The sequence below is a fragment of the Panthera uncia genome, chromosome C2 (genome assembly GCF_023721935.1).
Source record: "Panthera uncia isolate 11264 chromosome C2, Puncia_PCG_1.0, whole genome shotgun sequence".
Classification (NCBI taxonomy): Eukaryota; Metazoa; Chordata; class Mammalia; order Carnivora; family Felidae; genus Panthera; species Panthera uncia.
Window position 1 is genome coordinate 30233606 of NC_064810.1, and position 14167 is coordinate 30247772.

General features: G+C 36.4%; 1 protein-coding gene across 1 annotated transcript in view; it reads left to right on the plus strand.

Moving 5' to 3' along the window:
* Positions 1-14167, plus strand: part of ROBO2 (roundabout guidance receptor 2) — a 609164-nt gene that overhangs the window by 546271 nt on the left and 48726 nt on the right. Inside the window, exons 19-22 of the mRNA XM_049627999.1 lie at positions 1888-1930; positions 3353-3480; positions 9513-9794; positions 10195-10320. Of these exons, the coding sequence (XP_049483956.1) occupies positions 1888-1930; positions 3353-3480; positions 9513-9794; positions 10195-10320 (579 nt within the window). The remainder of the gene's footprint in view (positions 1-1887; positions 1931-3352; positions 3481-9512; positions 9795-10194; positions 10321-14167) is intronic.

The following is a 14167-nucleotide window of genomic DNA, read 5'->3' on the forward strand; positions in this document are numbered from 1 at the left end:
ATGTATATATGTGTGTATATATATATACATATATGTATATATATACGTTTATATACATATATGTATATATACATACATATATGTATGTATATATACATATATATACATATATATGTGTGTATATATACATACATATATGTATGTATATATACATATATATGAATCAATTCATAAACTTTTATTTTTACATTTACTCATTAGGAAATCGTGGTAAATATAATTTGTAGATTCCAAATATGGGATATACTGGATTCACATCTATGCAGTGTTTTTTTTTTCTTAGTTTTTTTTTTAAAGTTTCTAGTGTTTATTTAAATTCCAGTTATTTAACATGCAATGTAATATTAGTTTCAGTTGTACCATATAGTGATCCAATACTTCCATATGATACCTGGTGCTCAGCAGAGCAAGTGCCCTCCTTAATCCCCATAACCTATTTCCCCCTTCCTCCCACCCACCTCCCCTCTGGTAGCCATCAGTTTTTTTCTTCATCCCCAGGAATGGGTTTAGCTGATCTATGTTCATTTTAGTCAGAATTGCCATTTTGCAATCCATAAACTAAACAGCAAAATTTTTCCATGATCTTAGAGTTAACTCTTTGAGAGGCAAAATTTGATCCATGCCGATGTGAAACTATTTATAGATTTTATCCCACTAATCATGAATATTTGTATTTTATTGCAAACATATTTTAAAAAAACCTTTGAATAGAGTTTTTGTCTTAGATCCTCTCTGTAGAATGCATTATATTACCTTTCTGAAATCTGAAACATTTTGAATACCAAATATGTTTGGCTTTTCAAAGGTTTTGGAAAAGAAATGATGGATCCTAACTGATATTTACATTCTTTGGCCAATCCTTGAAACCCATTTTTATGTTGATAGCTTTGTGGAATGGAATCTAGTGTCTGGACGGAGTAGATTCTCCAGCTTTAATTCTATGGGATGCTTGTTGGTGTGACTAATAAGTTCAAGAGTTTTATAAAGGACTTAAGTTTTTACAATTATTACATACAATTTAAATAGACTCAGTCTCAAATATTTGAAGATTTTATTTTTTGTGAAGGTTGGATGATAAAACAAAGCACTCAGCGCATTATTCTCTATTAATTATAGTTTATGTCTATTGTAACTGTAGTTGTTCAACTCATAGTGATTAATGGTGTCCTTCAAAGGATCTGTGATGATGAGGAATATGTCGTCAATCAATACCTGTTTATCTTTTTCACTGGCAGAATATTATTGCCTGTTTGAACTATTTTGTTTCTTTCTAAAAATTTTTTAAGTTTTATTCATTTTTCAGGAACAGAGAGAGACAGAATGTGAGGCGGGGAGGGGCAGAGAAAGAGGGAGACACTGAATCTGAAGCAGGCTCCAGGCTCTGAGCTGTCAGCACAGACCCCAACGCAGGGCTCGAACTCACAGACCATGAGATCATGACCTAAGCTGAAGTAGGACACAACCAACTAAGCCACCCAGGCGCCCCATGAATGATTTTGTTTCAATTTCTATTATGTGCATTTTATGTTGTGCCTTCTAATTAGGACACCCACATGTTAAGATTAAAAGTCATGGTTTGATAATCCCCCATTAATGCATGTAATCTTCCACTGCCACTATATATTCCAGTTGTAACAGTTTTTGACCTCTAAGTACAAATTGCCCTTTTGACTTAACCATACAATTGGCTTGAAGTATTTTTAGATGTCTTATTAAACGATGGCTTTGCCCTGGGCCAAACCACTGCTTCTTATTCTCTGTATGATTATGTTACTTATATTTTGTTACAATCCCAGAGGCCTCAGCCCTAAAGTAAGGACCAGTATGTAGCTGTTATTAATTGTAATTAATATTGACTACTTGTGTGTGTCTTTCTTTTGTTAACAGTTACATTTCAAAGAGGAGATGGAGGACTAATGAGCAATGGGAGGTATGCTAAGAAGATTCTTTCTTCTTCTTAGTTTAATCAGGACTGAGAACGCTATAGTAAAGGCTATTATTGTAATAAACGATCACTTACAAGTCTGAGAATTCTAGGAGGAATTAAATGGCTTACCACAAGGTTTAATGATCTATCTGTTGTGCACTTTAGAGGAATCAAGTCCAGATGTTTCATATCTCCCAGATGCCCCTGAAGAAATTAGTAGTAAATATCACAAGGAATGTGTTCATTTGTTAGCAGGATGTTTATTGCATTAATTAGACATTAGCAAATGAAGTTGCTGTTGTTTAAGACTCCTTATTGGCTCTCACTAAATTGCTGTGAGTGAACAATTACACATAATCGATCACAAAGTAAATGATTCATGGATGATGAATAGGCTGTAGATTGATAGGACTGGATTCCACAACTTTGGATACTCAATTGAAATTGATAAAAGCTGATAACAAACCCATATATCCTCATCTATTTTCCCTTTGCCAATATGGAGATTGTAATTAGGCTCTGGTAATAACTTCCAATCTCCCATTTAATCAATATTTTAGCAAAAAGAGATTAGGTCTAATGAGAGCTAGTGCATGTAGCAAGTAAGCAGTGGGATCTTCTTATTGCGGTTTCCATAGAAACACATGTTTCTCTTAGGGACTGCACAGAAATGGTCTATCAAAAATAAAGTACAATGATTATAGATGTTGCTGTTTCTTTGTAAATATGCTAATAATCTGGAAAGGAATCGGATTCCCATCTTTTATATCAAAAATAGGAATTCTTTATTAAATACGATGTGAGGGAAGTTTTTCTCGTAGTCTCTACTCACATGCTGGATGAGATCACAGTGAATCTTTAATTACCTTAAAGATCTTTCCTATACCCCTAATATTTTGCAATTTGGAGAATTTGGAAATGTGCTATTGATGGAACAATATAAATACTTTTCATTAATTTTCTTCAAGTTCTTTGCCTCTAAATCAAGCGTGAGGGCTCATAACAGGGATTACAGCCTACAGGGGACAGATAAATATGGGGGCTGCAGGAATCGAGGAAGCAATAGCCCAAAGTCCTGGAAATGGCTGATACTGAGCAGTCACTCTGAGCAATTGTTCCCTGGAGGTGCCAATTTATCATCAAACCTTGTTTCAGGATCCTGCTATGTTGCCAATTCCCACCAGTTTCAGGGCAGACAACTAAATTCATTTGGATGTCAGCAGAATCCCAGGCAGAATGCTTCTGCTTCTACTGACAGGCTATATATAGTCTTAACCACTGAATTTCCTTAATTCTCGAGAACCTACACATTTTCATTTGAAGTGAATTAAAAGCTTCCTCAATTCTTTAATCTTGTGCATGAGACAAGTGTCCAAATCTTTCATTGAGCTCCATGGGTTGATTTCCCTTTAATTTCTGTTTTAGCCGTCCTGGTCTTCTAAATGCTGGTGATCCCAGTTATCCATGGCTTGCAGATTCGTGGCCAGCCACGAGTTTACCAGTAAACAATAGCAATAGTGGCCCGAATGAGATTGGGAATTTTGGACGTGGAGGTAAGTTGTGCTATTCAAAATGTTGTCATTTGTTTTCTTGGCTTTCCTAAGTGTTTTTAAAAAAAAATTTGGGGGGGGCACCTGGGTGGCTCAGTCGGTTGAGCATCCGACTTCAGCTAGGGTCATGATCTCACGGTCCGTGAGTTCGAGCCCCGTGTCAGGCTCTGTGCCGACAGCTCAGAGCCTGGAGCCTATTTTGGATTCTGTGTCTCCCTCTCTCTCTGCCCCTCCCCCGTTCATGCTCTGTCTCAAAAATAAACGTTAACAAATTTAAAAAAAATTTTAACATTTATTTATTTTTTTGAGACAGAGAGAGACAGAGCATGAACGGGGGAGGGGCAGAGAGAGAGGGAGACACAGAATCCAAAACAGGCTCCAGGCTCTGAGCTGTCGGCACAGAGCCTGACACGGGGCTCGAACTCACGGACCGTGAGATCATGACCCTAGCTGAAGTCGGATGCTCAACCGACTGAGCCACTAAGGCGCTCCTCCTAAGTGTTTTTAAAAGCATGTACTAGAGAATATTGAATAAAACTAAGCTTTAAGGAAGTCATTACTAACCACAATGACAATATTCATAATACATTTTGTTTTTAGGACTATTCATACACAATTAGTGAAATCAGGAACTATGCTGCTAACTGGAAATTAGGATTTTGAACTAGTCATTTCAGTTCTCTACATGTCATTCAACATAGATTTATTAAGTATGTCCTGTGTTCCTGCCACTATGGCAGATATTAAAAATAAAATACCAATATAAAGAGAGATGGTTCTTATCCTCACATGATATATCTTGTAGAGTAGACAGTTCTTGAGAGTTGACATGTTGAGAGATAACTTAAATCTAGTTCTATCATTGTTAACGAGTGGCCCAAATAAAAGACAAAAAGGTGCTAAGTAGCTCATATGCTAAGGTCTTCAAAATTTGTTGCCACGATCCTCTCTGTAGGTCTTTATAAGGAGGCAGAATTTGACCTACTATAAATAATTCCAGCCTCCCTACTGCTACCTTTTCATCCATTCAAAAGGAGAGTGGTGGGTTTAGAGAAAGATGAGACAAGAGAAGTCTGTGGTCTCAGTGTTTAGTTTGGCAGAAATAATTGACTTTTCCATTGGTGGAAAGTTCTGTAGATAGTAAATGCACTGGAGCTGCCTTGCCAGTACCCAGCATGAGAAAGCTGCCCACTGGGAGTAAGAAAGTTCTATGAATGGAGTGTTGTTTAAGTTGACATCTGAAGGAGGGGTAGAGATTAGTCAGAATTGTGGGAAAAATGTGTAGAGAGGAAACAACCATTTGAGGTTTATAAATAAGAAAGACATAGACTTAGTTGACAAAGGAATGAATTTCCTAGTGAATATAAAGTAGTAGGCAGCAGAAGTGGTAAAAAACAAACAAACAAACAAACAACAACAACAACAAAAATACAGAGAGACAGATAACAGAGGGCCTTCTAAGTCACAGAGAGACTTTAAACTTTGTCCAAAAGGTAGTCAGAAGGCGTCAATGAATTTGTAAGAGGAGAATGCTAGGATCCAAGTACAGTGTTAAGTCATCCAGCCTTCTGCTGAGTGATGAGTGGAGTTAGGGTAGAAAATGGAGTGATTAATTAGGAAAGGGGTGCTATGAGCCAAGAAAGTGTGGCTCAATCTGCTAGAGGATTTCTACACGTCTAGGTGGAATTAATGCTGGACCCAGGGCTAGGCTAAACTATTATAGGCTTCAGAGGGGGACTTCACAGACATGAGTGCATAAACATACTGACTTAGAAGAATAATTATGGGTACTGGCATTTTCTCTTCACAGATGGAATGCCAATGCATGCTTGAATATAATTAAAATAGTATTTCAAATAATAAAGCTACTAATTATTGCATAAGTCGGCATTCTGTCAATACCAACTTTAAGAAAGGGAGCCTTTTCTCATGCTTCAAATAAAATACAGACAATAACAATCCCCGTGTCATAGGTATATAATAAGGATTAAATGGGTGATTACATATACAGGTTTAGCACAAAGCGTGACATACAAGCAGTGCCCACCATCAGTGTAGTAAATAAGAAAATTAAAAAAATATATTGTTGTATGACTTCTTAGCTTCTGTAACCACCCCATTTAGGATTCTTACTCGCCAAAGCCTCTGAAAATGGCTGTCTCCCCTAGTGACCAAACTCTGAACCCTGCAATTACAGGCTATGACTTTTCCATGAGTGGGTTCTATGTCTGAGCATCTCCTCACCAGGAGAGCAGATGACTCCTGTCTACCTTACCCAGAATGATTTTGTAAAAAAAAAAAAAAAAAAAATTCTGTTCTGAAAGTTTTTATCTATCAAGGATTAGATGCCTCTTTTACTTACTATATTTGTAGGTGATTAGTGCACCATTCTCTCTTTACATCAACAAATGAATGCCTAAAGGTGGAAAATATGTTTTGTTTTGTTTTTGTTTTTTCAGTTTGTAGCAGGCTACACTAACATCTAAAATGTCTCAGTCTAATTTAGTCAAAGGATACATTTATAGATTTTCAAGGTTTATCTTCCATATCCACCTCATTTTTATGAAATATTTCACAGGTGAACATCAAGGCCAAGACGAAGTTTTTGCAAGGTTTACTCTGTTTCCTTTCAGTGTGATAGGTATTTTAAGCATTTACTGTGTACCAGGAGTAGGTAGGATTTTTTGTACATTTTATTTCATTTTCTTTGCATAATAAATGTGTGGCATAGACAATAGATAATCATATTTACACTTTAAAGGCCAAGAAACTAAGGTTTATCAAAATGAATAACTTCAGATCTAGGTATAGAATATAGGTCTAACACATTTTAAAGTCTACATTCTTTTGTATGCACTGTTCTGCAATTCTCAAGGTGGGATTCACATGTATGATTGTACAACTATGTTCACTTAAAAGAATTATTGTGGATACTGACATTTCCCTTTTAAGAATGGAATACTAATACATGATGAAATGTAATGAAAATAGTATTTTGAAAAATAAAGTTACTAATTATTGCATCAGTCTGCATTTTGTCAATACAAACTATAAAATATTAATTTAATCATTTAGGGGGTGCTTACTCTCTGCAAAACACTAGGTGATGAATTTATGGAAATTCAGACATAAATCCCATATGTTCCTGTTCCTAAGTATCTTACAATACCAGGAAGGAGATAGTCATGTATGCAAGTGTACCAGGCCAAAAGGAAAAAATGCATGGATCACTAAGGTGCTAAAAGCTGAGAAATGAATCATGACTAATTCCACCTGGAGGAAAGGGTTTCTGTAATTCATAGGTTTCAAACTCCACCGTTAACAAGTGCAAGTCAGCCTAAAGCACTCAGGAAAGGTAGATGTCGGCTGTAAGAAATGGAAAATGGAAGGTCCTGCCTAACGATGGAAGCACGGATTCATGTCCTATCTTTTAGAGGAAGGGTGGTCCAGAGTTCCAAACCAGCTGATATTATAGGATGCTTCCCTACATCCAGATATTCATCTATAGTCTTCCAATATTTCAACGTTTGAATATAATTCGATGATTTTTTGAAAATGTAAGAGTGATCAAATAATATTTGAAGGAAATCTGCAGCCCCCAAATCAATAGAGAAGCACTTAGACTTGAAGCCTGGCTAATTTCATCCAGCGGGGAGAAAGATTCTATTTCTAGCACTTCAGCTTTAGTTGTTGCAGAATAACATTCTATAGGTTTAGATCCTCACACAACTTTTTTTTCCATGTTTAAACATTTGAGCATGCAACCATTTCAAAAACTTGTAGTTAACCTGGCTCACAGTCTAAGTACAAAGTTTTGGAAGGTCTCAAGTTCAAGGTTTTGGGGAATTGGGGTCCATGCTGGAGAAACCTGGCTATCCAGTTAATATTATCAATGAACAGTGTGAGAGGTGGCAGAAACAACACTCTGAAAATGTCTGCAGAGTGAAGGATCTATTTTCATAATTTTGATATATTACTAAATATGAAATGTCTTTGAGAATGAAAATGATATTGACATTTGAGAATGAAGTACACTTTTTCATTATCAAATTTCCTAGTTATAAGTGAAAGCAAGAAGGGAAAAAATAGTTAAGGGATCTGGAAATCAAAAAACAATTTTACTTGCTTGTACAACTTCGTGAAATATTATATATTGAATGTCTTTAATAAATCCACTGATATGCATTTAAAATATTTACTTCAATAAAGTATATATCCACATCATTGTAAAGCAAGTTGGAATTCCAGACTTCTGAAAGACCTAAATTATACAGTGCACAAAATGCATTATAAATGTCTTATTCCTGGGGTGACTGGGTGGCTCAGTTGGTTAATCATCCAACTCTCAGTTTCAGCTCAGGTCAGATTTCACAGTTCATGGTTCAGGACCCACATGGGGCTCTGCTCTGGAAACTCAGAGCCTGCTTGGGATTCTCTGTCTCCTCTCTTTATGCCCCTCCCCTGCTCATGCTCTCTCAAAAATAAACTTAAAATACATACATACATACATACATACATACATACATGTCTTGTTGCTATTGCTAAAGAAGATAATTTTTAGCTTTAAAAATTATCATTATTATTTTTTAAATGTTTATTTTTATTATTTTGAGAGAGAGACAGTGTCCAAGCAGGAGAGGGGCATAGAGAAGGGGGGAGAAAGAATCCCAAGCAGGCTCTGTGGTGACAGATGCAGAGCCCGTTGCAGAGCTCGATCTCACGAACTGTGAGATTGTGACCAAAATCAAGAGTCAGACACTCAACTGACTGAGCCACTCAGGTGCCCCCAAATTATTATTTTTATAAGAATCTTTGTTTCAAGTACTATTAGGTATCATCAAATCTAAAAATTTTAGGATATTTTGACTAAATATCTACTTCCACTTTTTCTTGTGATGATATTTTAGTTTTGGTGCAACAATAGTTAGGTTTATTACTTAATATTACACTACTATAACTAGTTGAAAATTTCCTATAATTGAAGAAATCAAGTGGGTTGATGACCCAAAGTCCTATGAAGTGTGGCTTTCAGAACATAGATTATTAAGGAACATACTATAACTAGATTCACTTTTAACTCTACATGATTGAAAATCTGCCATTTAGTATTATTGTTGTTGTTGTTGTTGTTTTAATTTTAGTATCTTTCTTCTTAAAAAAAGGAAAAATTAGAGCTCAGGAGAGAGATGGCACTTCTGAACCAGAAAGCATCGTGTAAAGATAATTCAGCACACCAAAAGATAAATGGACTGATTGATATTCAGTGTTGTTACTAAAATTTAATTTTATTCCTGCTGTATTAAAACTTGAAACTGTAATTCTCCACTTCTAAGAGTTAGTAGTATAAATTAAACTCACTGAGAGTTAGTAGCATAAATTAAACTCACTGATCACTCAGATTGCTTTTCCTATAGTTCAATCCTGCTGTATTGTGAAAATGACTAATTCATGAAAATTTTCCTTTGTCATAAAAAAAAAAAGGCTGCCATCAGTTCCACTCCATACTAGAAATGTGAAACCAAATCAGATAAACAGCAAGTTGGGATTTTAGAAAAATGCATCCCATCGTTGCTTGTCTAGTATAATTTTGGGAAATTTTGCGTCTATTCAGCACTTATATTCTATATCTTTTGGGGTAAAGTGGAAAAAGATGTTTTCATCCACAATTTGTAGAATCACTTTTATCATCGCTTCCGTAAAGAGCTGACGACTCCATTGGTTCTAAAAGCCCTATGCACAACCGAAAGCATTTTTCTGTAGTGAAATATCCCAAACATCTCATTCATGGTTGAAGAAGATGGGGGAAGGGATGTGTTAAGCAGTGAGACGTGAAGGGCGAGCGCTAGGCCTGCCTGTCACTGAGGCTGATAGCTTGGCGACGGTTGTACATCATCTCCCCTTCATTGGCTCATAAAGCCCATCTCAGCTGAAATGCAAACGTGCGGCGTGACACATTTATTTTTCATCCTCAATCCTGATAGTTTGGGGCTTCCTGCGCATCATTAAATTGTTTCATTTCCCTATGTTCACCACAGATGTGCTGCCACCAGTTCCAGGCCAAGGGGATAAAACAGCAACAATGCTCTCAGATGGAGCCATTTATAGCAGCATTGACTTCACGACCAAAACCACTTACAACAGTTCCAGCCAGATAACACAGGCTACCCCATATGCCACAACACAGATCTTGCATTCCAATAGCATACATGAATTGGCCGTCGATCTGCCTGACCCACAATGGAAAAGCTCGATTCAGCAAAAAACAGATCTGATGGGATTTGGTTATTCTCTACCTGATCAGAACAAAGGTAACAATGGTGAGTCAGGTTCCTATTACCCGAGGAGTTATCTTCACATCATTTGTGCATGAGATAGAAATTAGTATTTGTTGTTCAGTTTAGTGGCTCATTACCAGGTTCACCACCTAAACTAAAAAAAATATTATCGGCATGTATTCAGTACCTTGCACAATCCCTACCACCACCACCGCCACCGTCACTGCCACCACACTCCAACACCAATCGGTTTCATCCGTTTAGCTCTTTTTCAATAGAGTGATCAGTAATCCATCTCAACTTCCATTAGGCAGGATAGAGGAAACATTCCTCCACTGTCCCACGACATCTGCTTCTGAATTGCTAACTGCATGTTCTGCATGGGCTTGTGCTGTGAACTAATCACATGATGCCACTATGACCTCTGCCCTTTAACCCTTAGCCTTACTTTACATCCCTGACTACCGATTGGCTGAGGGATTGTCTAATAGAATGCCACACAACCAGTCACAGGATTTCAGCACCACCAGCTCTCACAACAGCTCAGAGAGGAGTGGCAGTCTCTCAGGTTGGTCTCATCACAGTAAGGAGAAATATTTGTTTGTCACCAGCATATGACCTGTGTTCCTAACAACCGTGAAGAAATACTGAATCACAACTCACTGTCAGGCATTTATCTTTCAAATGACAATCGCAGTGTATCCTAATGAAATCATGCTTTGGGAAGGGGCGGGGGAATAAAAATCACTGTCACTATGTACTAAGGGTACAACACCATATTTACTCAAAAATAGTGTATCATTTTACCATTATTTAGGAAAGAGCAGATGAGTTTGATCTGCCGTAAACCCTACCTAAAAGCCAAGAGAACTTTAAAACAAAAAAAAGATTATACAGGAAAGTCAGTTCCATGACATGGTCAGCAACGATAAATTCAGCTAAAATGCAAATTGTTTGGGACATTTTTCATAATCCTAAGATTCCAGGGATGGGCCTTTTTATTTTTGGACAATTTTTTCCCAAATATTAGGATTTATTATCTATCGAATGATAGTATTTAGAGTAAGGTGCTTCTACCGTGCTAACCAAGAATGTTAATATCAGACGTTATTCTTCACAATTGATTTCCCCCAAAGATATGATCTTTCATATCGATAATTCTTTTATATAGTAAATGTCAATATCTATCAGAGATATAACAGACAAACTAACAATCTACAATGTAGGCATTGTGTAGCACACGTCAGGGCCAATTTTCACTGGATAGAAATATATGTCTATTGTAGTGAATAGCACTGATATCCTCCAGGCTCAAGGATCCTCACGTCTAAAATAGGGAGGTTGTGGTCGACACCCTCTAACTTCCAAGCATATCATGTACACTGTACGACTGATGGCTTTATCTGCACATTTCTATTGTGCGCACCACTACGTTTGCTTATTTTTTCATATTAATGGTATGCCATTTGTTTTTATGAATTTTTTTAATCTACAAGTTCTTAGTAAAGGATTACAGTGTATTATGATATGTCACAAGCTACCAAGCCGTAAAGAGTTAACTCTTCTACATCATTAGGGTAACATTTACTAAATGACTTTTCCTCAGGAGATAGAACCCTTTCAGTCTGAAATGTTAATGCTCTCTCTTCCCTCCACAATGAGGCATTTGCTCTTGGTAGAATTAGATACATTATAGAATCCAGAAAATTTTCAACATCTGTTATGAATTTAAACTGGCTTAGTAATATCGAAGGCTATTTTGAATAACCTTATATGTCATTTATACTGTCATCTATTTATAACGCGTCCCACAATTGTACTGAATAATTAAAAAGTAATGTATCCTAGGCCTATTTCATTCCAGATATGTAAAGTCCCAAGCAGTATACATATTTTAAAAATCTATATATATTAAGCCATGAATTACATAAGACCTTTTGTGAATCTCTCATTAAATATTCTGTATATGTTGATTGACACTGAGTTTTAAAAGTTACCTTTTGAGTAATTGTAAGAAGAACATGATTCACAATAGTGCTTACTGCTTTTTTTAATCCATTAATCTCCTGAGTGACATTTATATATATCTATGAATTATATTAACTACTTCATCTACATTTGAATACAAAATTACTTAAATTGGTGATAGAAAGCATTCTTTAGGAGGTAAGAGTGAAGTCATTATTCCTTTCTAGTTTAGTCCAATTGAGTTTAATCTTACAGAATTTGATTTATTCTTATAATCATAGATATGTTTTCTAAGGCTCAAATTTAAGATCAAACTGCCCTGTGAATATCTAATCATATCATATTATATGATTTTCTTAATTTGTACACAGCAGTGAAATCAATTTAAAATAATCACAATAATAAAGAAAATTGGACATTTCTGAATTATTTCAGTGAATTTATCATCCTCTTTGAAACACTTTTATAATTTATTCCATACATAAGTTTTGAGCATTTGGGTTAAAAATCTAACCATTAAAAAAATATAAAGGAAAACTCAGATTTCTCAAAACCTATATGAAATCATAATTATATATACACATATATATAGCGCACAATATCAGTAGTGGTAATGAAATATTTTTATACACCAGTATTTTTTTAATTATGTGTTTTACTAACTTGAAAATGAGCTACTTTTATAATTTTCTATACAAAGAAGTTACTTGTTCAGCATAAATGTCAGTTTAAATACTTACATTTTGAGTTGAAGAGAAATGGGTCAAATATAGTTGACGGTCTTCAAAATATGTTCTCATAAAACATACTGCAGACAGTTCTCACTTTAAAATGTTTGGGGATCTTCGGTTGCAAGAAACAACAATGAGCTGTGGTGGCTCGCTTAGCTCAAGGTTTAGATCTTAGATAAATACAATATCCTTAGCCTACATCATATGCCCACCACCAAGTGAAGAGCCCACCTTTTAGCTCATTGATAAAGGAGGACAAAACATATTCTTTTAAATTTGTTTTATGTTTATTTTTGAGAGAGAGAGAGACAGAGCATGAGCGAGGCTGGGGACAGGGATGGTTGGTGCAGAGAGAGGGAGACACAGAATCCGAAGCAGGCTCCAGGCTCTGAACTGTTAGCAAAGAGCCCCATATGGGGCTTGAACTCATAAACTGCGAGATCGTAACCTGAGCTGAAGTCGGATGCTCAACGGACTGAGCCACCCAGCCTCCCCGAGAGGACAAAACATATTGATTCATAGTCCCATCAAGACTCCACACAATGACAGAGCAGAAATTTCCCCTAAGAGGAGAAAGTGGACATTGGATTGAAAGCCCTCACAAATTCCCTCTTTGCATCAGCTTTGTTCCCCATTTTTTTAATGTTTATTTATTTATTTTGAGTGAGAGACAGAGAGAGTGCAAGCAGGGAAGCAGGGGGAGAGAGATAGACAGAGACAGAGAGAGAGAGAGAAAGAGAGAGAGAGAGAGAGAGAGAGAGAGAGAGAGAGAGAGAGAAAATCCCAAGCAGGATCTGCACTGTCAGTGCAGAGCCGGACCACCTGGGACTCCATCTCAGGAACCATGAGATCGTGACCTGAGCTCAAGTCAAGAGCCATGTCATGTATCCAACTGACCCACCCAGGTACCTCTCCCCAAACATTTTTAAGTCTGATATTTGGAATAACTGATAATGCCTTTTTTGAACTTGGAAAAGAACTCAGCAGAGTTGGGTTCAGACTCCAGTAATAGTAATTTCTAGTAAAGCTGCTGCATTCTTTTTTTTTTTTTCCTACTGTGTGAATATGGACCAAATAACACTCAGAAAGAACTCTGTTTCATCATCTATTAACTATTTCATCTACATTTGAATACAAAATTAGTTAAATTGGTGATAGAAAGCATTCTTTTGGAGGTGAAGAGTGAAGTGATTATTCCCTTTCAGTTTAGTCGAATTAAGTTTACTGTTACAGAATTTGCTTCTGGAGATGTAAGAACTTCACTATTTGTGTCATTCAGTTCTGGTGGTGATCATGTAACATTTTCTAAAGTGCCATGAAGTGAAGAGTGAAGGAACCAATGTACACATATAAATATATAAGGAATAAAGGGTGCCCAACTAGGGGAAAAGCCACTAAAAACACATAGCCCGACCCATTCCTCTTTTAATTACTAAAATATAATTCTGAGACTACACAAAAGATATGATCCTGGTTTGTGATTTTGGTGCACGATCAGGAAACAAAGGGTCAAGGCTCATCCATCTTAAACACAAAAATTATAGACTTATATCAAGAAGTATAGACATATTTAAGCAACTTCATTATTTTTATTCTGAGAGTCAGACTATTTCTGGGAGACTCATTGGGGTTGGAGAAGTCGGGCTTGACAAAGGCTGTAGAAATAGGTAGAACCATGTTTGCTCTAAGACAGAGGCAATGAAATAGAGTAATAAT